This window comes from Epinephelus lanceolatus, chromosome 24 (assembly GCF_041903045.1).
Source record: "Epinephelus lanceolatus isolate andai-2023 chromosome 24, ASM4190304v1, whole genome shotgun sequence".
Lineage (NCBI taxonomy): Eukaryota > Metazoa > Chordata > Actinopteri > Perciformes > Serranidae > Epinephelus > Epinephelus lanceolatus.
This window is the reverse complement of record NC_135757.1, coordinates 3,595,866-3,620,906: the sequence shown is the minus strand read 5'-3', so window position 1 is coordinate 3,620,906 and position 25,041 is coordinate 3,595,866. Positions and strand designations below refer to the sequence as shown.

The window sequence follows — 25,041 nt, the reverse complement described above, 5'->3', positions numbered from 1 at the left end:
TATGCACACCGCTACTTGTAGCTACATGCTAACATCAGAGAAAGATCTCGGTTTCCAACATGTCTTGCTATGAAGACTTTGGTTTTGAAGGTTTTATTGGTCATTTTTCACGGTAGAACGTGTCGCTATACTCCGTGCTATCCTCCGACTGCAAGTGCACTGCTACATATAGCTACATGCTAAGGTCAGGACAATATACTAACTTAGTGACCAGTTTTGTAAATTTCTCCCTGATTTTGGATCAGATTCTTTTTGGAACATGTCCAGTTGTGAAGATTTTGGTTTCAAGAATTTTACTGACAATTTATTACGATAGAAAGTGTTGCTATAGTCCGGCTTTAAGCACACCGCTACTTGTAGCTACATGCTAACATCAGAGAAAGATCTCGGTTGCTAATTTTGGATCATAATTCTATTGGAACATGTCTGGCTATGAAGACTTTGGTTTTGAAGGTTTTATTGGTGATTTTTCATGGTAGAAAGTGCCGCTATACTCAGTGACAGTCATTCTGTGGCTGCAAGTACACTGCTACATAGCTACATGCTAATGTCAGGACAACATGTAAACTTGGTGACCAAGTTTGTTAATGTCTCGCTGATTTCAGATGAGGTTCCTTCTGAAACATGTCCAGTTGTGAAGGTTTTGGTTTCGAGAATTCTACTGGCAATTTATTACGACAGAAAGTGCTGCTATACTCCGGCTTTATGCACACCGCTACTTGTAGCTACATGCTAACATCAGAGAAAGATCTCGGTTTCCAACATGTCTTGCTATGAAGACTTTGGTTTTGAAGGTTTTATTGGTCATTTTTCACAGTAGAAAGTGCCGCTATACTCCATTACAGCCATTCCCCGACTGCAAGTGCACTTCTCCATTTAGCTACATGCTAACATCAGGGAAATGTGCAATCTTGGTTACAAATTTGTCAATTTCCACCTGATTTTGGATCAGTTTCCTTCTAGAACATGTCAAGTTGTGAAGGTTTTGGTTTAGAGGATTTTACTTGAAATTTATTACAACAGAAAGTGCTGCTTTACTCCAACTTTAAGCGCACTGCTACATGTAGCTACATGCTAACATCAGAGAGAGATGTTATATATATGGCTGATTTTGTTAATGTTTTTCTGATTTTAGTTCATATTCCCATTGGAACATGTCTGGTTGTGAAGATTTTGGTTTAGAGGCTTTTATTGGTGAATTTTCACAATAGAAAGTGCTGCTCTTCTAGTCATTTGCTTGCTGCAAGAACACTGGTACATGTAGCTACATGCTAACCTCAGGGAAACACGTAGTCTTGATTAGTGATTTTGGTCATTTCTCCCTGATTTTGGATCGGATTACTTCTGAAGAATTGGGTTTACAAGATTTTCCTAGCAATTCATCATGATAGAAAGTACTGCTGTACTCCGGCTTCAAGTACACTGCTACATGCTAACGTCAGAGATAGACGTAATCATGGTTGCTGTTTTTGATCATTCTTTTCTGATTTTGTAACAAACTCCTGCTGGAACATGTCTAGTTGTGAGGAGCTTGGTTTCGACGGTTTTATCTGGGATTTTTCACGGTAGAAAGTGCCACTATACTCCCTTAGAGTCATTCCCCGGTTGCAAGTGCACTGCTACATGTAGCTACATGCTAACAAAAGGGAAACCAGTAATCATGGTTGTTGATTTTCCCTGATTTTGGATCACATTCCTGCTGCAACATATTCTGTTGTGAAGATTTTACACTCATTCCTTGGTTGCAAGTACACTGCTACATGTAGCTACATGCTAACATCAGAGAAACATGCAATCTTGGTTACAAATTTTGTTAATTTCTACCTGATTTTGGATCAGTTTCCTTCTGAAACATGTCAAGTTGTGAATATTTTGGTTTAGAAGATTTTACTGGCAATTTATGACAATAGAAAGCGCTGCTAAACACTGGCTTCAAGTACACTGCCACATGTAGCTACATGCTAATGTCAGAGAAAGATGTAAACTTGGTTGTTGTTTCTAATTGAGTTTAGATAATATTGCAGTGGGGACATGTCCAGTTGTGAAGAGTTTGGTTTAGAAGGTTTTAGTGGTAATTATTTTCACAGTAGAAAGTTCCACTATACTCCGTATCAGTCATTCCATGGCTGCAAGTGCACTGCTACATGTAGCTACGTGCTAACAAAAGGGAAACCAGTAATCATGGTTGTTGTTTCTCCCTGATTTTGGATCATATTCCTGCTGCAACACATCCTGTTGTGAAGATTTTAGTTAAGAAGCTTTTATTGGTGATTTTTCACGGTAGAAAGTGCCACTTCACAACTCAGTTACAGTCATAGGTAATCGATGATTATGATGGCTTACAAATAAACTGTTCTATAACTACTTGCAATGCATCTGTGCAGCTCTGTGCAGGTTACCATGTGAAAACGGAGGCACCTGTGTTGGACTGCAGACCTGTTCATGTCCGTACGGGTTCGTTGGACCTCGATGTGGGACCAGTGAGTTCAGTTACTGGGATCTTCTGTTTTCCATAGTCATTTAATTGTATTTACTTTCCAAAGCTCTAAGTATCATGATTGTGACGATACTGTTTTGTAGTGGTGTGTAGCCGTCACTGTCACAACGGGGGCCAGTGTGTGTCTCCAGATGAGTGCTTGTGTACGACAGGCTGGACGGGACTGTCCTGTGAGACCGGTGAGTGTGTTTTAGTGTGTGTGTGTGTGTGTGTGTGTGTGTGTGTACTGACCTCTCAGTGATGCTCTCCTCTCTCTCTCTCCAGCTCTCTGCTCTCCCGTGTGTCTCAACGGAGGTTCGTGTGTCCGGCCGAATGTTTGCGACTGTCCTCATGGTTTCTACGGAGCACAGTGTCAGAACGGTAACTTTACAACTTCAGCCGTCAGTCAATCAGGGAGTATCTCTGATCAGACAGAGTACGCTAACCCATCAGCTCTGTCAATATTTTCTTTATTCTCTGCCCTCGTCCAGCTGTCTGCAGCCCTCCCTGTAAGAACAGCGGTGTGTGTATAAGGAACAACGTCTGCTCCTGTCTGCACGGATACACCGGGAGTCGATGCGAGAAAAGTCAGTCTTCCTCCCTCCTTCGTATAGCATAATGATTTCCTAAAAATGTAATAAAAAGTTCACTCAATCTGAATGAAAATATAATGAAACCCAGTAATGTCATAAAACGTCCTGACTTATGATAAAACCTTTAAGGTGGGTCATTTTTATTCAACACTGATGATGGGAAGATGTGTGTGAAGCGTACATGTTTTCCACGAGTTGGTGATTCTAGTTCTTTGAAAATTAAAGTGTGCAAGTACAGAGAATGTATAGTGCTGTTACTGTCATGTTAGCCGACTGAAAACATGAACATCTGACACAGATTTTATTTTTTGGCAATGTAAACTCTTGGCATTACATAGAATCGGAAGTATACAACAGATGGCAAGTAGTAGTATTACCTATTAAATTTTTTTTAAATATATTTTACATTTAAGTGATAAATATATTTTATGTAATATATTAAGTTGCATTTATACTTTACAAAAATATATTTTATAGAGAAATAATATAAAAAAAAAATCACCCACCTGAAAAATATTACATTACCAGTAAAGATTTTATGACCATATCAGTCAGGACATTTTTTTTTTCTTCTTTTCAGTATTGGACAAGTTATTACATCATTTGGTTTTATTACATTTTCAATTTGGTTAATTTGTTTTAGAATTAAAAATTAAATTGTTGAATTAAAATTTTATTTGATTTTTTAATTTTTGTTTATCATCCTCATCGTCATTTGTTTGTTAAATTTATTAAAATACATATTATATAAAAATATATAAATATATAACTATCAAATATATATTTCATAATAATAATATATTACATTTTTTAAAAGTATTACATTACCAGTAAAAAATATATGACAATATCAGTCAGGACATTTGTTTCTTATTTTCTTCCAGTATTAGTCAAGTTATTACGTCACTTGGGTTTATTACATTTTCACTTTGGTTAATTTTTTTTAGAATTAAAAATTAAATTGTTGAATTAAAATTTTATTAATTTTTTTAAATTTTTGTTTATCGTCCTCATCATCATTTGTTTGTCAAATTTATAAAAAATATATAAAAATAAATAAATATATTAATATCAAATATATAAAATATTTAATAATAATATATTTCATTTTCAAAAGTATTACATTACCAGTAAAAATTATAATACTTTTTTTTCCTTTCTTTTACAGTATTGGTGAAGTTATTATGTCACTTGTTTTTATTACATTTTCAATTTGGTTAATTTTTTTAGAATTAAAAATCAAATTGTTAAATTAAAATTTTATTTATTTTTTTTTTAAATTTTTGTTTATTGTCCTCGTCATCATTCGTTTATATAAATATATCAATATCAAATATATATTTAATAATAATATATTTAATTTTTTAAAAAGTATTACATTACCAGTAAAAATTATATTACTTTCCCCCTCATTTTTTTACAGTATTGGTTAAGTTATTACATTTTCAATCAGATTCTTTTTTTTTATTTTTTTTTTATTTTTTAATTTACATTTTATTTTATTGTTTACTGTCCTCACCGTCACGCGTTTGTCAAATTTATTTCCTTCACTTGTGACTGTTTAATCCTCTTAGTTCTGTTTTTCATCCCTCTCCTCCTCCCCCTCTTCTTCTTCTTCTTCTTGCTCTCCTCACTCAAATCTCTTTTTCCTCCTTTTCTTCTGTTTTTACTTACTAAGAGGACTTTTCTACCAAAGATTTTTCAAATCAAATCAGAAAAACTGATCTGACTCTGTCAACTGAACGACATCACTACATGACACAGTCGCCTGTAACTGTCAGAGTTTGGACCCAAGTGCAGAACTGACTGATGAAAATGCAGGCAGGAAAAGTGCAATGATTTATTCTCAAAGATGGTAACAACCTGAAAGGGTCCAGATGAATGCAGACGACAGGTAGAGGTAAACCCAAAATGCATCCAGAGCAAAGGGGAAACTAAACACCAGGGGAAAAAGACACCACAAGAAAGACACAGTTCAAACACAGGTGAGGTGACGGCAGCACTAGTGAGGGACAGGTGAAGCTCATCAGGGCGGGGCAGGCAATCAAGAGTGGAGGGGAAACACACAGAGACAGGAAGTGAAAGCAGACATGACAAACAAGGAGAATATAACAAAATAAAACACCTTTATCTACTCTCTCTCTCTCTCCGCAGGTGTGTGTGAGCCCATGTGCATGAACGGCGGCAGGTGCGTCGGCCCAGACGTTTGCGACTGCCCGTCAGGTTGGCGAGGAAAGAGATGTGATAAACGTAAGTGCCGCGATACAAGAATCAGATCCGTACGGTGCGGGTCCCATGATGCATCAGCTGTTGGTGTACCTAATAAAGTGGCTGTTGAGTGTACAGTGAAATAAAACGGAGAAAAACAGCAAATCTTCACATTTTGAGAAGCTGGAATTAAAGAATGTTTGGCATGTTGTTTGATAACTGCCTCAAGAGTGCGCCATCTTACTCTTAAGCTCACCATGCAGCAGCAGGGACGATGAGAACATGTGAACGCTCTCTGCTGACAGATGCTTCCCACAGAGACGCCTCCCATATGGAAACCATCAGCTCTGATGTCTGCTGTGCTTTATGGGGCTGATGTTCAGACTCCTCAGTGCTGAAGTAACGGCTACCTAAAAGACGAACATCAGTGAAGAGAGGATTAACCACAGATAAGAATGATCTGTTGAAGCTTTTACTTTTAGGGGAGAAGTCTGTGTTAGCCCCGCCCTCCTCCTTCATCATCACATGACACCTTAACGCCTGTCAATCACGTGCACGGCCTGTTATCTATCAGGAGGCGTCTGTTAAGTCTCAGGTTTGATCTTCATTGCAACATTTGGTTTCACTCTTCTTGATTCCTTTCCTCGCCTCCTCTCCTCACGTCTTAGCCCCTCCCACCTGGTGAGGTTTGACATTTTGGATATAAAATGTCATCACTTCATTATTTTATCCTGTTCGACATTTGTGTGAAGTTTCGTCATAATTACCATATGCATTCTTGAGTTATGGCCAAAAATATGTTTGTCAAGGTCACACTGACCTTGAGCTTTGAGCACCAAAATCTAATCAGTTCATCCTCGAGTCCAGGGGAACGTTTGTGCCAAATTTAAAGAAAGTCCCTCACAGTGTACTTGAGATAGCGCGTTCACAAGATGCGAGGTTACACTGACCTTGACCTTTGAGCACCAAAATCTAATCAGTTCATCCTCAAGTCCAGGGGAACGTTTGTGCCAAATTTGCAAAAAAAATCCCTGAATACATTCTTGAGATATAACATTCACAAGAATGAGATGAATGAGGTCACACTGACTTTGACCTTTGTTTCATGACTCTCAAAATCTAATCAGTTCATCCTCAAGTCCAGGGGAACGTTTGTGCCAAATTTGCAAAAAAAATCCCTGAATACATTCTTGAGATATAACATTCACAAGAATGAGATGAATGAGGTCACACTGAGTTTGACCTTTGACCCATGACTCCCAAAATCTAATCAGTTCATCCTTGAGGCCAAGTGGACGTTTGTGCCAAATTTAAACAAATTCCCTCACAGTGTACTTGAGGTAGCGTGTTCACGAGAATGAGACCGATGCAAGGCTACACTGACCTTGACCTTTGAGCACCAAAATCTAATTGGTTCATCCTTGTGACGTTTGTGCCAAATTTGAAAAAAAAAAAAAAATCTCTGAAGGCATTCTTGAGATACCACATTCACAAGAGTACTAATGAGGTCACACTGACCTTGACCTTTAGGCCATGACCAGACCAAAATCGAATCAGTTCATCCTCAAGTCCAGGCGAACGTTTGTGCCAAATTTAAAAAAAAAAAATCCCTGAAGACATTCTTGAGATATAACATTCAGAAGAATGAGACGAATGAGGTCACACTGACTTTGACCTTTGACCCATGACCCCCAAAATCTAATCAGTTCATCCTCAAGTCCAGGGGAACGTTTGTGCCAAATTTAAAGACATACTGCGTTCACGAGAATGTAACAGATGGACGGACAACCTGAAAACATAATGCCTTTGACCATGGCATAACAATAGTTGTTTCGTTCTCAATTACCATTACATCGACAACTACGAGTCTTCGTGTTTGATGACAGAATCCACTTCCTGTCCTGATATAAACTCCTTACAAGTGACCTTGACCTTTGACCTATGACCACCAAAACTAATCAGTTCATTGCCAGTCCAAGTGGAACATTTGTGCCAAATTTGAAGAAATTCATTCAAGCTGTTCTTGAGATGTTTTTTATTTGAGTATGAGATGGATGCAAGGTCACAGTGACCTTGACTTTTGACCACCAAAAACTGATCCATTCATTGCTAGTCCAAGTGGGCAGATGTGCCGAACTTGAATAAATTCATTCAAGCTGTTCTTGAGATGTTTTTTTATTTGAGTATGAGATGGATGCAAGGTCACAGTGACCTTGACCTTTGACCCTTGGCCACGAAAACCTACTCAGTACATCTTTGAGAATACAACTGGATAAATGAGACTTAAATTACACTGCACGAGTTGTGTGTAAGTTTGTAAACGGATATTTTGATACAGTTTCGCTGTCATTTTCGCAGGGAGAGAATTTGATATACAAGTGGTCGTTTGGGGGGTGAAGTGTTCCTTTAAGCACTTATATAAAGTCTTGTGTCGCCTCTCAGCCAGCTGTCTGCAGAAGTGTCTGAACGGCGGGGAGTGTGTTGGACCCAACACCTGCCACTGCGCCCCGGGCTGGCAAGGCATGCTGTGTCAGATCCGTGAGTATCCCACCAAAATGTGTCCTCAGAATAACAGCAAAACTGGGTCCTGATTGGCTGATTGTTTCTGTGTCACTCCTCAGCTCACTGTGAACAGAAGTGTCTTTACGGCAGTCGATGTGTGCGACCGAACGTCTGCGCCTGCCGCAGCGGATACTCCGGTTCTCTTTGCTCCAGAAGGGTAAGTTGGACTAAACATGGAGTGTTATTTTGACGTAAGAAGGGAGCCCTACTTTAATCACTTAAACTCAAATGAGACTCCTTTCCTGGCTTGTTAAGTCTTCTATTCAGGTTTTCAGGAGAGAAAGCAGAAACATTTCAGTGCTACATTTTCCCCAGCTGGTCTGAGACTTTCACACGAGTCAGAAACACATGAAGAAAACTGGAAACACGTGAAAATGCGTCCAGTCTCATGAGCTGACCGGTGACAGATGATGAGGCCCAGTGAAGAAAAGACTGTGGATGGACAGTCTGTGGATGCTGCAGTGATCAAAGCAAACTGTAGCGCTGTCTTTTGGTTTTATCTTTTCAGTGTGCAGAACTCCAGCTGTTTGATTAGAGCCAGTTCTGTTTTGGTTTTCAGCTGGAGCAGAAATAAAAGTGTTACTGAAAACAAAACTGATGCAGTTCTGTAATATCCAGGCTTCTGATGCGTTATTAAAGTTAAAGATGGAAATCTGGAGAAAGGTACTGGAGCCAGGCAGATCTGAGAATCTGACAGATTTACAGGTGAAGTCAGGAACATGTGGGGAAAAAGAAAAAGTTTAAGGTCAAGTTATAAAGTTTTACACTCGCGTCACAGCGGGAACCGTATGACGTCGGTTTTGCCGAGGTCACACCACCGTAGCTTTGGCCCTAATTTGTGGACCCGCCGACAAAGGCTGCAGATGAGAAGTAAACTGGCTTGGTGCTCACAAATCAGCACACGATTTACGACTTTATAATCTCATTCAAGGTTTTTTCATAAATTTGTGAGTTTTTTTCTCATAAACTTGCAACTTTATAATCTCAGACAATATCTTGAGTTTTTTCCTGTAAATTTACGACTTAAAGTTTTTTTCCCGTAAATTTCTGAGTTTTTTCTTGTAATTTTACAACTTTATAATCTCAGAGAATATTCAAGATTTTCTGCGGGTTTTTTTCTCGTACATTTTTAACTATATGGTCTAAGAGAATATTCAAGGTATTTTTTTGTAAATTTGTTAGTTTTTTTCCTCGTAAATTTCCGACTTTATAATCTCAGAGAATATTAAAAGGCTTTTTGTCATAAATTTCTGAGTTTTATTCCTGTAAATTTATGTTTGTAAATTAGTAAATTTCGTAAATTTCTGAGTTTTTTCACATAATTTTACGATTTTATAATCTCAGAGAATATTCAAGATTTCTTTTGTAAATTTCTGATTTTTTTCTCATAAATTTACAACTTTATAATCTCAGAGAATATACAAGGTTTTTTTCATAAATATCTAAGTTTTATTTCTGTAAATTTGGGACTTAAAGGTACTTTTTTTCGTAAATTTCTGAGGGGTTTTTTCTAGTAAATTTACAACTTAATAATCTCAGAGAATATTCAAGATATTTTTTTGTAAATTTGTGAGTTTTTTCCCTCATAAATGTATGACTGTATAATCTCAGAGAATATTCAAGAATTTCTGCGGGGTTTTTTCTCGTACATTTTTAACTATATGGTCTAAGAGAATATTCAAGATATTTTTTTGTAAATTTGTTAGTTTTTTCCTCGTAAATTTACGACTTTATAATCTCAGAGAATATTAAAAGGGTTTTTTTCATAAATTTCTGAGTTTTATTCCTGTAAATTTATGTTTGTAAATTAGTAAATTTCGTAAATTTCTGAGTTTTTTCTCATAAATTTACAACTTTATAATCTCAGAGAATATTCAAGAATTTCTGCATTTTTTTTTTCTTGGAAATTTTAAACTATATGGTCTAATAGAATATTGAAGATATGTTTTTGTAAATTTCTGAGTTTTTTTGTAATTTTACAATTTTATAATCTCAGAGAAGATTCAAGGTTTATTTTCATAAATATCTGAGTTTTATTCCTGTAAATTTGGGACTTAAAGGTACTTTTTTTTTTTACTTTTTTCTAGTAAATTTACAACTTCATAATGTCAGAGAATATTCAAGATATTTTTTTGTAAATTTGTGAGTTTTTTCCCTCATAAATGTATGACTGTATAATCTCAGAGAATATCTAAGATTTTTTTTTTCAGGAATTTGAGTTTTTTCTCACAAATTTACGACTTTATAATTTCAGAGGCTATTCGAATGTTTTTCATAAATTACTGAGTTTGTTTTTTCTCATATATTTACGACTTTATAGTCTCAGATAATATTAAATATTTTTTGTAAATTTGTGAGGTTTTTTTTCCATAAATTTACAACTTTTTGTCTTGGAATATTACCCATCTCCCCCAGCTTCCTATTTTTTAACCTACAGTGGCCCTTATGTACCATCACAGAACCTTGATAAACATAAGAACATAAAAAACATTTTATCTGTCCAATTTGATGTGTTTTTAATATCCTTTGTCTTTAATTTGTGGATCTGTATCAGTCATACTGAAACTGTCTTCTTTTTTCAGCTCCCTATTTCCCACGGTTGAGACCCACTCACAGCCGACAGACACCAAACAATTGGAGTCCAATCAGCAGCGATCAAACCTCCAGGTGAACCAGAGCCATCGGCACAGAAGGAAACCCAAAGTGTCTCATCACTGGGAAACAAAGCAGAGGAAGCTTCTATCTTAGCTAAATAATCTCACAGCAGGGGGAAGTTTAGGTTTTTATAACGTGATAACATGCAAAAAATACATCTGTAAAAACGAGACATTGTGCTTTAAGAGGCAGGAAGTATCTAGAAGTTATACAGGTGCAGCTATTTCTTAATAAACTACCTTTGTCCTGCAGTTCTGCTACACATCTGCAGCTACAGTGGTTGTTGCCAGGTAGATTTCATTAACAGAGATATTGACAGAGATAAAGACTCCACAACGCTACGTTCTGCAGACAGGAGATCATGACCTCACCATTCTGCATCCCAGCATTGCATCACATTTTCACCAGGACTTCACAAGCAGCTATTTCAATCTGAGTTTACTGTGAACGCCATCATGTTCATGTTCATGTTCAGGTCCCACACCACAAACCCAAACCTCTGTACGAGTATTTATTTATTTGGTTGTTTTATATTGTCGCATATTTCCTGCTGTATATATCTTAACCACTGTGTAATCGATGTTATTTCTTATTAAAGCGATGTTTATTGGCTGTTTTGTAAGAAAACAAATAAAGATCCTTCAAAGGTTTTGACTTGCTCTCATTTCTTTTAAAGGAATACTCCACCCCACAAATGATCATTTGAGCATCAGTTACTCACTCTGTGTTACGCTGAATTTGTGAAGGAAACTTTGTTTTTCTAGCATGTTTCCAGAGTGAATGAAGAATCCAAAAAACTCTTAATGCCCTGAAGTCAAAGGGGAGCACATTTAACAACAGCTAAACTATATCAAAACATCTGTTTACGAACTCCAACACAACTCGCGCACTATCATCTCATTTCAACCGCGTATCTGGGGCTGGGTCACGGGGGCAGCAGGCCTAGCAAAGCACCCCAAACGTCCCACCTCATCTGGCCAGATGACATTTGTAGTCCCTCCAACTTTTCTGGGTCTGCCCCAGGGCCTCCTACCAGTGCGACATGCCCAAACACTTCTAACAGGAGGTACCCAGGTCGTCAAGAAGACCTTGATGACTTGGCATATTTGGACATCAACTACCTCGCCCGGTACAGAAACACCAGGGCTACCTGGGGGAGTACCTCGCCAGCAAGCGTCTGGTGGCCGGGGCCTTGTGGCATGGGGCCCCGTCAAGGACAGGAATCAGTAGCCCTTTTTAAACAGGAGTTGTGCAAATCTGCAGGAAAGCCCAATCAGTCTTTTTTCAGCATTGGCAGTATAAAAACAAAATCGGGGAGTGCAGCAAAATGCCGCCTACCTACTTTTGTTTATACAGAATGTGCCTTTTTCGGGGCAATGGGGGGCGTGAGCAAGTAACAAAACATGTAGCTCAGCGTGTGACGTAAACAGTGACGTGGGAGGGAAGCTGCAGCGATTCTCTCGTAAATCGGCCCATTCTTCACTGTCCCCGTCTGATTATTAGCCCCTTTTACACTGCCAGATTTTGGGCGAATGTTGGGCCGTTTTGCCGGCAAGCTGCGAGCGTTTAGACACACAGAGCCGGATTGGCGAGTTGATCCGAGGTGCCCAATTTTCCGCCTCGTAGGGTAGACATATTGGTGGAACCCTTTTAGTTTAAACAGACCGAGGCGGCCTTCTGCAATGGGAGGGGCTGTTGATGACTTGTGGGAGGAGCTGTTGATGACGCCGCACGTGTGAGCCACTGGCGGTGGATAAACAGGAAACAGCTGATAGCAGGAATTAGCGAGCAGCTAGTAGCAAGAGGGAAGGGAAGTCAGGCGGCGATTCTCTCATAAGTCGGCCCGTTCTTTACCGTCCCCGTCATCTGACGGTTAATGGCGTCTTCGTTTGCGAGGACAAGGAGGGCGCACAATTCCTTGTCTACCCAGTTGCTCATCTTTACAGTGTCTATCAGGTTTGTGTTTCCCACTTGCTACTAGCTGCTCGCTAATTCCTGCTATCAGCTGTTTCCTGTTTATCCACCACCGTGTGGCGTCATCAACAGCCCCTCCTGTTGCGGAAGGCCGCCTCGGTCTGTTCAATCTAGAAGGGTACCGCCAATATGTCTACCCTACGAGGCGGAAAATTGGGCACCTCGGATCAACTCGCCAACGCTCGCAGCTTGCCGGCAAAACGGCCCAACATTCGGGCAGTAGATCAGCAGGTGACATGTTTGGCAAGATAAAACTGGCTTTGAAGAGAGAACAGGTAAGTTTTACTTGCAGTTCAGTTCTTCGTTGGAAAGAGACGTCTGTTTGGGAAGTACTGAGCATACACCTGGATAAATGAGAGGTGTGTGAGAAGTTGTAAGCAGATGGTTTGATACAGTTTTGCTGTTGGACCCCAATGACTTCAATTCATCAAGACTTTTCTCTGTTTTTGGATTTTTCGTTCGCCGTGGAGACACTGGAGAAAAACAAAGTTTTCTTCACAAATTCAACTGAACACAGGCTGAGTAACTGATATACAAGCGGTCATGTGGGGGGTGAAGTGTCCCTTTAAATTACTGTAGTGGCTAAAGGATGGATTATATGACAGTTAATAACCTGCTCTGTGATTAGGAAGCTTTGCAGGATTCATTGACTCTTCTTTACATTTTTGTACCTGGTGTGTTCAAATGAATGTCCTCACCTTTTGTATCTACTCAGTCTGCAGCACTGCGTCCGTCTCCTTGTACCCATAATCCCCTGTTAACAGCTGCTCACAGAGCTGAGGACCTCCAGCGTGGCCACCACAGGACGTTACCTGAAATAGATCCAATAAAAGACGACGCAGTCACACAGCGTTCAAAACGTTTTATGACATTTGTGTTCTATGGTGTCGTGTTATGATGCATCTGTGAGATGGTTTCAGTTTGCTGATGCTCCCTCAGGTTTCCTCGCTGCACCTGAGGAGCATTTGACTTTGCTACAGGGGCCAGACAAGTTCACGGCCAGCGGGGTCAGGGTGGCGGGGGCCGGGAGGAAATGAGGATTAAAAGATTACTGAGGCCGCATTAGCTCCAGACCAATTAGGATTCCTCTCTGCCAGCCTCTCACTGACTCCTCCTGCCTGTGCACAGCCCAGCGCTGACTTCTTATGACTTATTAGGACGCAGCAGCAGGAGCAGCGAGCGCGCTCCTCTGTTGATGTTTGTTGACATCGCTGTGATCCCTGTGTGATTCTCTCAGGCTGCTTTTCTTTGGGTGTTTGTCTGAGAGTATATCTGAGAAATCCCTCACACTTTGACTTCCTGTTGCAAGTTTAGCCCTGCAGAGAGGTGACCTTTGACCTCCAGAAATGACTGCATATCTTATGTTTAGCATGCTTCACAATGGAGAAACACTTCAGGCTGGAAATCTTCAAAGTTTTGCAAGAAAATAAAACCTTCTAGAAATGATTTTTAGGGGTTTACTGCCCTCTGGTGGCAAAAATAATAATGTCAAGAATGTGAAACTGCACAGAAATGCAAATCAAGCTGAACACAGCATCAGCAGATTTAGATTAATTTCACTTTCCTGTCTGATCTGATAAAATCAGTAAAACTGGAAGCAACCTGCAGATCAGATTTATTGCTACACACACACGCGCACACACATGCCTCGTCCCCTCACAGATATTTATATCCACCCCCAAAGATGGCACTGGGCAAGGTGGAGGGTGAGGGTGTGTGTGTGTGTGTGTGTCCATTCTGTTGGGCACAGCGGGGACGCGACGGGACGGGCGGGTCCACCTGGACTGTTCACTCAATGGAAGCTCAGAGCCGCCGGCCAAGGCAGCAAAGTTATCCTCCGCCCTGGGTGCCAACAGGCAGGACACACACACACACACACACACACAAACATACACACACACACACACAAACATACACACGAGTCATGAGTAAGTGTGTATCACCAGACTGGTTCGCAACATTAAACTGGTCATAAAGTTCATCAGCTGAGTGTGAGAGAATAAAATGTTGAAATATGTGTGTCGGGGTCACTGACTTCACTTCCTGTTTCTCTGGACTGGTGGAAGTTACTGTGTTTTCTTACAGTTTCACACAGTGGTGGACGTGTATGGATTACTGAGCGGGCCGATCAGGCACAGGCCTGGGTGCCCAAAGTGTCAGAGAGGGCCACCTGGCCATCACTTGGAAAGTGTCACTCAAATTAACATCTACCAACCAGGAAGAGACAAAAAGACCACAAAAGAGACGCAAAGAAACTGCAAAGAGACACAAAATGACCACAAGGAGACAAAAGATGACTACAAAGAGACAAAATGACCACAAGGAGACAAAAGATGACTACAAAGAGACATAAAATAACCAGGGAGAGAAAAACAGTGACAAAACAACCATAAAAAGTGAAAAAGTTACCGCGATTATACACAAAATTACCCCAAAGAACCCAAAAAACTACAAAGAGACAGAAAACAACCACAAAGACACATACAATGACCACAAAGCAACAAAAAACAACCAACAAACGTATCTTAACGAGACACAAACTAAGACCCTCAGAACTACAAACCAACACAAAACACAACAAGACACTACGTGGCTACAAAGATACACAAAACAACCACAAAGAGACACAAAGTAGCTACAAAGAGACACAAAACAACCACAAGGAGACAAAAGATGACCACAAAGAGACACAAAATGACCACAAGGAGACAAAAGATGACTACAAAGAGACGCAAAATGACCACAAGGAGACAAAAGATGACTACAAAGAGACATAAAATGACCACAAGGAGACAAAAGATGACTACAAAGAGATAAAATGACCCCAAAGACAAAAGATGACTACAAAGAGACTTAAAATGACCACAAGGAGACAAAAGATGACTACAAAGAGACAAAATGACCACAAGGAGACAAAAGATGACTACAAAGAGACATAAAATAACCAGGGAGATAAAAACAGTGACAAAACAACCATAAAAAGTGAAAAAGTTTCCGTGATTATACACAAAATTACCCCAAAGAACCCAAAAAACTACAAAGAGACAGAAAACAACCACAAAGACACATACAATGACCACAAAGCAACAAAAAACAACCAACAAACGTATCTTAACGAGACACAAACTAAGACCCTCAGAACTACAAACCAACACAAAACACAACAAGACACTACGTGGCTACAAAGATACACAAAACAACCACAAAGAGACACAAAGTAGCTACAAAGAGACACAAAACAACCACAAGGAGACAAAAGATGACCACAAAGAGACACAAAATGACCACAAGGAGACAAAAGATGACTACAAAGAGACGCAAAATGACCACAAGGAGACAAAAGATGACTACAAAGAGACATAAAATGACCACAAGGAGACAAAAGATGACTACAAAGAGATAAAATGACCCCAAAGACAAAAGATGACTACAAAGAGACTTAAAATGACCACAAGGAGACAAAAGATGACTACAAAGAGACAAAATGACCACAAGGAGACAAAAGATGACTACAAAGAGACAAAATGACCACAAGGAGACAAAAGATGACTACAAAGAGACATAAAATAACCAGGGAGAGAAAAACAGTGACAAAACAACCATAAAAAGTGAAAAAGTTACCGTGATTATACACAAAATTACCCCAAAGAACCCAAAAAACTACAAAGAGACAGAAAACAACCACAAAGACACATACAATGACCACAAAGCAACAAAAAACAACCAACAAACGTATCTTAACGAGACACAAACTAAGACCCTCAGAACTACAAACCAACACAAAACACAACAAGACACTACGTGGCTACAAAGATACACAAAACAACCACAAAGAGACACAAAGTAGCTACAAAGAGACACAAAACAACCACAAGGAGACAAAAGATGACCACAAAGAGACACAAAATGACCACAAGGAGACAAAAGATGACTACAAAGAGACGCAAAATGACCACAAGGAGACAAAAGATGACTACAAAGAGACACAAAATGACCACAAGGAGACAAAAGATGACTACAAAGAGACACAAAATGACCACAAGGAGACAAAAGATGACTACAAAGAGACGCAAAATGACCACAAGGAGACAAAAGATGACTACAAAGAGACATAAAATGACCACAAGGAGACAAAAGATGACTACAAAGAGATAAAATGACCCCAAAGACAAAAGATGACTACAAAGAGACTTAAAATGACTACAAGGAGACAAAAGATGACTACAAAGAGACAAAATGACCACAAGGAGACAAAAGATGACTACAAAGAGACAAAATGACCACAAGGAGACAAAAGATGACTACAAAGAGACATAAAATAACCAGGGAGATAAAAACAGTGACAAAACAACCATAAAAAGTGAAAAAGTTTCCGTGATTATACACAAAATTACCCCAAAGAACCCAAAAAACTACAAAGAGACAGAAAACAACCACAAAGACACATACAATGACCACAAAGCAACAAAAAACAACCAACAAACGTATCTTAACGAGACACAAACTAAGACCCTCAGAACTACAAACCAACACAAAACACAACAAGACACTACGTGGCTACAAAGATACACAAAACAACCACAAAGAGACACAAAGTAGCTACAAAGAGACACAAAACAACCACAAAGAGACAAACATTGACTACAGACCAATAAAACCACCAATAAAAGTTTCCTCAATGACGCAAAATTACTCAGAGAGACTCAAACATCTACAAGACAGAAAACAATCACAAAGATACACAAAATGGCTACAAAGCAACAAAACAACAACAGTAGTTACAAAGTTACTTCAAATTATTATTTTTTTTCCTGACAATTTCTGACTGTTTTGCGTTTAATCTATTGGTTTTGTCAGTTTGTTGTCGTTTTGTTTTGTTTGTTTTTCATTTTTGTTTTGTAGTTTTCTGGTTGTATTTTGTTTGTTTTTGCCACGGATTTTTTAATCAGACATTTATTTTACTCTATGAAGTCATGTTTTCCTTGTGTGGACCCCAGGAAGAGTAGTTGCAACCCTTGTAGTGACGAATGGGGATCCAAGTAAACAAATAAACAGACCCAAACACCTACAAAGAGACACATGATGAAATGGGGGATTTCAGCTCTGTCAGAGAATTTTGAGCATCAAACACTGTATTTTCCACAGTCTGTTGAATCTTTATGAACCAATATCTGTCTTTTCTTCATCAGTTCATGGTGTCAGTGTCTTTAATTTTGTCAAACTGAATGTCCTCCAATACTTTCATGTTTTCATGTTACCCTTGCGTCCCCGCAAAATGCCAATGCTTTCCATTCAGATGAAAATACGACTTATTAAAAAAATGAAATAAACTTTGCTGTTTTTGTGAGATCTGTTCTTTATATTGTTTTTTGTTCTGTGTGGAGGGAAGAGGTTGTGATGTTCATGATAAATCAAAATTACTTATAAAATAAAATATTAAAAAAAAAATAGAAAGCAAAATAATGTGAAATTTATTTTTCAAATTATTATTTTCTTTAAAATTAAATAATAATAATTAAATTTTACTTTTACTATTTTACTTTAAAAAGTAAAATTTAAGGGTTTTTTAGGGAATAGGTTGTGATGTTCATACTAAATCAAAACAACTTAAAATAAATATATAAAAAATAGGAGGCAAATAATGTGAAATTTATTTATATTTCCTTATTTTTTTTAAAATGAAATTAAATTATTTTTTTCTTTTCTTTGACTTAACCAAAATGTAAGGGGTTTTTTTTTTGCGTATGAATGATTTAGTTGAGGGCAGCGCCCCCCCCCCCCCCCCCCCCATTCTTGTCTCCATGGATACGGCCTTGCAGCACATGATGCAGAACCACTGAGGCTCAATGACATAAACAGGATTTGTTTGTAATTAAACTTTGAATATCGGCCAACATATCGGTATTGTTGATCTAAAATCACTGTATCGGTCTCGAGGGCAGCCCTGGTAGGTCGAGCCTAAATTAAACCTGTATCCTCTGGACCACAACAGGTGCCCCCCCCTCCCCCCTCCCTTTAGGCTCCACCTGTCTTCCCTTTTCCGCGGCGGGCTGGCGACCCAGAAAGCAGCCGTCATTCATTAGCAATGGTATGCTGATCCGCCGGGGGGCCGGACGGCGCAGACCCCCTCGGTCACCGGATCGGCGGCAGCTGCTCGGCCCCCCGGTGCTATTTTCACCCTCAGGATAAAGTGATGTGCAGCCGCCGCCCGCCCGCACGGCCCCAGCAGCTCCAGTCTCACCACAGCACAGCCAGGATGAAGTCCACTGGCAGCGAGCGCAGCGCGCAGCCCGACGGCTTCACCTCAGACCTGGACGACCTGGACAGCGGCAGCGACAGCAGCGGCGGGAAGTCCACCGGGGACTGCAGCCCCCGCAGAGAGCCGGGGCAGGAGGCGGTGGGTGGAGGTGGAGGTGGAGGAGGAGGAGGAGGAGGAGGAGGTGGAGGTGGTTCCCGTGCCGGTGCGCCGAGACGCAGGAGACGGCGGAGACGCAGCAGCAGCGGCGGAGACGGTGGATGTGGAGGTGGAGGAGGCGCGTGTCTCGCCGGTGTGAGTAAACAGAGGCAGGCGGCCAACGCGCGGGAGCGGGACAGGACGCACAGCGTGAACACGGCCTTCACGGCGCTCCGCACGCTCATCCCCACCGAGCCCGCCGACAGGAAGCTCTCCAAGATCGAGACGCTGCGCCTGGCCTCCAGCTACATCTCGCACCTGGCCAACGTGCTGCTGCTGGGGGACAACTGCCGGGACGGACAGCCCTGCCTCGGGTACCAGAGCATCCTGCACGGCACCGCGGCGCTCAGCGCGCCCTCGCTGCGGCCCATTTGCACCTTCTGCCTCAGCAACCAGAGGAAACTGGTGAGTGGCGCACCGGTGCGTAAAAACAAACTTTTACGCACACGCACAGAGGTGAATATCAGCTCCAGATCTAATGTGGCACTGTCAAAGGCAGAGCGGGTGATGGCACCTGTGCAGGACGCATCCTCTGTGCATTGGAAATAGACTTAGTGGTGCTGAGTTTGCGCGGTTCAGAGGTGACGGGTTGACCAACAGCTGTTTCTGCAGTGATTGACAAGACAAAGTGAAAACAAGCTGGTGCCTTTAAAGGTTTCAAATCAGTGATTGACACCAGATCCTCCTCTGTAGACCGGATCCAAAATATAACGAGATGCTGCTGTTTGACTTCTGACTAATGATGATGGGAAGAGTTCGACACTTGGGTGCAACTGAGTGCCACAACAAAAAAATAAGGTTCCAGAAAGAAACTAAAAATCACCTTAGTGATGGAAAACTGCTGCAGATCCTCAAAACATGATTTAATATTAAGAATATTAAGCGATACTGATGATTTCCACGCAGTAAACAGTCATTTCGATCCTAAATAAACACGTGTGTTAGTGGGTTAAAGTGTTTACAGTAGTTTGGCCTCACATGTTGCAGTTATTAATTAGACTGGCACCAGATCAGTGACATTATGTCACTATTATCTTCATGTCAAACTGTATTTTTACTGGTGCTCTGCAATTTATTTATCTGTCTCATAAAATCTTAAATAACAGATACAAATTTATAGGCATAATTTCACATTTTTGACACATATTAACCTGAAATTTATGATTTTCTTTTTACTAATAATGAGTTGTAAATAGCTGCAAATCTTAAATAATTATTAATAATAATTATTGCAAAATAAATTTGATTTTAAATAGATATAAAGATAAAAAATAATAAAAAATAAAATAAACTTTATGAATTTTTTGTACTAATAATGAGTTGTAAATAACAGTAAACCTTAAATAATTATTCATAATTATTATTGCAAAATAAGGATTTTTGATATAAAGATTAAAAAAATAAAATAAAATAAATTTAAATACAGATGTAAAAATAATAAAAAAATAAAAGTAATACAATTTATGATTTTTTTTTGTACGAATAATGAGTTGTAAGTAACAGTAAACCTTAAATAATTAATAATAATAATTATTGCAAAATAAAGGCTTTAAATACAGATTTAAAGATAAAAAATAATAAAAAATAAAATCAATTTAAATACAGATGTAAAAATAAAAATAAGTTAAAGTAATAAAATTTATTTTTTTGTACAAATAGTTGTAGCAGTTGAAAATAGCAGTAAACCTTAAATAATTATTAACAATTATTATTGCAAAATATATTAGACTTCAAATACAGATTGAAAAATAAATAATAAAATGTATCTTTTACTAATAGTGAGTTGTAAATAACTGTAAACCTTAAATAATTAATTATTATTATTGCAAAATAAATCAGACTTTAAATACAGATAAAATAAGAAATAAAATAAAATAAAATAAAGGAATACGTTTTTTGTACTAATAGTGATTTGTAAATTACAGTAACCCTAAAATAATTATTAATAATTACTGTTGCAAAAAATTCAGACTTTAAACACAGACAAGCAAAAATAAAATTTAAGAAAATTTTGTACTAATAATGAATTGTAAATAACAGGAGACCTAAAAAAAAAAGAAAAAAGGAAAGTGTTAATAGTATAAATGTCACGGTGTGTTTACTGAACTGTGTTTGTGATAAAACTGATTTCTCTGCCTCCACAGCTCAGAGATGGAGGGAAGCACTCAGCTGCAGTGTGAAGCGAAGCGGCTCCGGACAGACGGGGGGCGTCCACCATGATGTTGTTTACACGTACACCTGCAGGACTTTGTACATACTCTATAAATATATTTATTTTTTGGATTAGACTAGGAAAAACAAAAAGATATTAACACTGAAAAGCACTTTCTGTTCACACTGGTGCTTCTGGACGTCTGTGTTTTGGTTGAGCTGTAACCTGAGCCGATGTGTAAAGCTGCACCTGACGGGGGGCTATTTTGGTCCCGCCAATAGTACAAACTACTCCCCCTCCACCCCCGTGCCCCACTCCTAAAAAAAAGCCTTGTCGCCTTCAGTCACATGAAGGAAAGTGAAGAGCAGTTTCTGCAGCGGTTGCTGTCAGTTCAGTGGAGTTAATGCTGCTTTCAGGTGCCGTCAGACATGTCGCGATTATTTGGGGGCACTTGAAAGGATCATTAACTGAGCTGTTGACTCTAGTGGTGAGTGTAGGAACTGCAACTACGCTGACAGAACTGAGCTCCTCTACGTCCCGTAGCGTTTGTTTCACGCATGTTTGAAACATTACAAATCAACGTCTCAGGAGTCAGAACGTTTTAAACAAGGGTTTGTTTCACCACTAGGGGGCGACATATGACACTTTGGGGCTTGGGGTCCTCCGACTGTGAAATTTTGAGCGTCAGACACCGAATTTCCTGGTGAATTTTTTTTTTTTTTGCATCAGTTTTTGCCTTTTCTGCATCAATTTATTTCGTCAAAATCAAAGTTCTCTGCTACTTTTATATTCTTATTGTGGGGGGACAAATGCACGTTCTAAATATTGAGGGAGAAATGTCCCCCGCGTCCCCCGAAATATACGCATATGACTTTGTACCGTACCCTGCAAGTTTGCAGTTTGGGTGCATTCTAGGTACAATCTTTGGCTACCTTTGATTTTACCCAAGTGGTCGCAGGATTTTTCGTAACGTAACAACAAATTTTTGTTTCTGTCGAGCTGACTCACACTGTTACGTTGAACTGGTTGTCTTTTTTGGGACATTCAACCTTGAAATCAGGGTGAATTTTAGACACCTGGTTGCATGTAGAGTTCATAAAATGACTCACACTAGATGCACAAATTGACACGTAGTTCAACATTTTTCAACTCGAGCCGAAAACATGAGCATATCTCAGGTGGTTGTAAATCTAAAAAGACAGCACAGTGTTTTGCTTGCTTTGACGAAATCAGGGAAATAATGCTTGATCATGTAAAAATGTTGCCCTGGTTGGTTTTTATTTGTTGGAGAGACGCATGTTTGGGATCAGAGCCATTTGACTGGATTTCGACGACATTAATCAAGGCCTGATATTTCTTTTAAAGAAAAGATTGCTGCCTTGAGGCACTGGAGGAAATCAGGCATTTGGGATTTCTATAATGGTGACTGAGGAAAGTTTTAACCTGAAGCGCTGCCCTTTAAGGTGCGGACACACCAAACCGACATCAAAGAACTAGCGGCGACAAAAGCCAACTGTTGCATTGTCTACGTCGCCTCACGTCGCCCTGTGTCAGTTGCATTTGAACACACTACACGGACTACATCCGACAGCCAAGTAGCACGTATGTTCTGCGCCTTAATGCCTTAATGCAGCCTGCTGCTTCTTCCCAAAGTGTGAAGAAGCAGCGGGTCTGTGGGGCAGCTGAGTGAAGTGGAGCCTGAGGAGGAAGCACCGGTTAGCCCCGGTTTCACTACAGGCAGATTCACTCGCTACAGGGGCGAGGAAATAAAACCTGAACAGCCAATCAGAGTGATCTCTCTCACCGACAAGCTCCGCCACCGATTCAACATGCTCAATCGGCCGAAAAGTCGCCGACACCAAAGTGCCAATGGTGCGGGACACACTGCAAAAACTAGACGCTCACCGACGGCCAACCATTGGCTTGGTGTGTCAGGGCCTTAAGCGTCAAAGCTTGTCTCAAAATTTTAAGATGCAATTGGAAAATTATCAGTCTGAATGGGACCCTACTTTAAAAGGTCCAGTGTGGAGGATTCAAGGGGTATATTGGCAGAAATGGAACATTCACAACTATGCTTTCATTAGTTTGTGATCAACTGAAACTAACTGCATGAGCTGTTGATAGCTACAAACGTAGCAGGCCCTCCATGTTGTTTCTACAGTAGCCCAGAACGGACAAATCAAACACTGACTCTAGATAGGGCCATTCGTGTTTTTGTATCGGCAACTGGCAACGCTTGGCACACTGGAGAAGTTTCGGTCGGTTGCAATCTGAAACTTCAACACTAGATGTCATTAAATCCGCCACACTAGATCTTTAATGTGTTCACATTGGGGGCGAATAGAACAATTTGCGTGAGTTAATCACATGTAAAGTCAATGTGAAGACGCGATTAGATGCGACTTTCTGTCGGGTGGTGATGGACGTGACGTGAGTCGTGAAGTGAGTAGCGCGATTTCACGTCGCGAGAGTTGAAAAATCTGAACTTCGACACCCAATTTGTGAATCCAGGGACGCATGATTCCGAGGACGTATCGGCGGAAGTTCATTCATGGATTCAGCGATTTTACATGCATATGACGCGAGTCAACACAAAATATTCTAGCGTTCAAACGCACTTGATGTGAATACAATGTAACTATCACCCTTTGTCTGTCTTTGGGCCTGAATCCAAACTGTTTTGATGAATTTATTTGCAGTGTGGTGAAATGTTTACTTTTGCATTGTTGCACAATCTCTGTATCACTTTAAAAAAGCATGAAACTGTGACGTAGTGTGTGCACGCGGCACACGCAGTGCATTAGGCTACCTTGTGCACTAATCTGGAAAACACACATAATCCTTCTACAATCAGCTGGATCCCTTGATATTGACTATACAGCACATATGGATGAAAACGTTGCACACTACCTCAGACCTGTTTTCAATATGAAGGCCTACCTCTAAATCTAATGTGTGACATGACTGTAGAAAATGTACTTGAATGCCTGACTATTGTGTCCTTTGCACATCGCAGATACTGAGAAGCTGCTTGAAGAGAAATGTATTTTTGTACAATACAAATAAAAGTGAGAGAAAATCCAACTGGTTTTTCTTGTGTTGGAAAAGTTGCTGAGATTCAGGACGTTGAAATCGGCGTAAAACTCAGGATACTAAAAGGTTTTAAGGACCACAAGCTTGTTGAGGAAGCTTGTTGTCGCTATTAGAAGAAAAGAGGAACACTTCACCCCCCAAATGTTCATTTCTAATTCAAGTACTCACCCCATGTTACTTTGAATTTGTGGAGAATCCAAGAACTGAGGAAAGCCTTGACGAACTGAAGTCACAGGGGTCCACATTCAACAACACCAAAACTATATCAGCTGAGTTTCCTCCCGAGGTCCTCAAAGTCCGAATATGCCGTTTCATCAACGTCTTCTTGAATCGCCCTTGGTCTGGTCCCTCCCCTGGGACCACTTTGCCATGGGAGACCCTACCAGGGGCTGTTAGCCCCGGACAACACAGCTCCCAGGATCACGGGGACCACATTAAGGTGCCGATTCTTGGACGATCCTGGATACAAGTGGTCGAAATGAGTTCCCTCCATTCAGGGTCTGGGCCCAGCCTTAGAGTACCAGTGCCTGGAACATCTCCAACATCTGATCAGGATCCTCCTGTTGGAGATGTTCCAGGCACTGGTAGGAGGCCCCGGGGCAGACCCAGAACACGCTGGAGGGATTATATATCACATCTGGCAGGAGTGAGAAGCCCTTTGTGTTTGGCATCACCATGTTCGTATGGTAGGAGTTTAGAAATTTGACTTTTGTTTCACATTTGTTTCTGTTAAAATACTAACTAGCATTCCTTGGGAGAGGGAAGAGTGGGGAGTCGCAGCATGTCATTTGGGGGGTTGAAGTATTCCTTCAAGTCAAAATTATAACAGTTATTAACCGTACATACACACTTTAATTCACTAAATAATTATGAA

The 25,041-nt window shown here is 40.0% G+C and overlaps 2 protein-coding genes across 4 annotated transcripts in view; both read left to right on the top strand.

Moving 5' to 3' along the window:
• LOC117250060 (von Willebrand factor D and EGF domain-containing protein) overlaps positions 1 to 11,144 on the top strand; it is a 49,062-nt gene extending 37,918 nt beyond the window's left edge. For all 3 annotated transcript variants that reach the window (XM_033616035.2, XM_033616036.2, XM_033616034.2), the window contains exons 26-33: positions 2,385 to 2,480; positions 2,581 to 2,676; positions 2,762 to 2,857; positions 2,968 to 3,063; positions 5,224 to 5,319; positions 7,720 to 7,815; positions 7,899 to 7,996; positions 10,422 to 11,144. In XM_033616035.2, the coding sequence (XP_033471926.2) occupies positions 2,385 to 2,480; positions 2,581 to 2,676; positions 2,762 to 2,857; positions 2,968 to 3,063; positions 5,224 to 5,319; positions 7,720 to 7,815; positions 7,899 to 7,996; positions 10,422 to 10,442 (695 nt within the window). In that variant the 3' untranslated portion in view covers positions 10,443 to 11,144. The remainder of the gene's footprint in view (positions 1 to 2,384; positions 2,481 to 2,580; positions 2,677 to 2,761; positions 2,858 to 2,967; positions 3,064 to 5,223; positions 5,320 to 7,719; positions 7,816 to 7,898; positions 7,997 to 10,421) is intronic.
• Positions 11,145 to 18,494: 7,350 nt separating this feature from the next.
• Positions 18,495 to 24,246, top strand: LOC117250063 (uncharacterized). The gene is made up of 2 exons (XM_033616039.2): positions 18,495 to 19,327; positions 21,067 to 24,246. The coding sequence occupies exons 1-2, from the start codon at positions 18,662 to 18,664 to the stop codon at positions 21,100 to 21,102; spliced, it is 702 nt and encodes a 233-aa protein (XP_033471930.2). The 5' UTR covers positions 18,495 to 18,661; the 3' UTR covers positions 21,103 to 24,246.
• Positions 24,247 to 25,041: the final 795 nt, after the last annotated feature.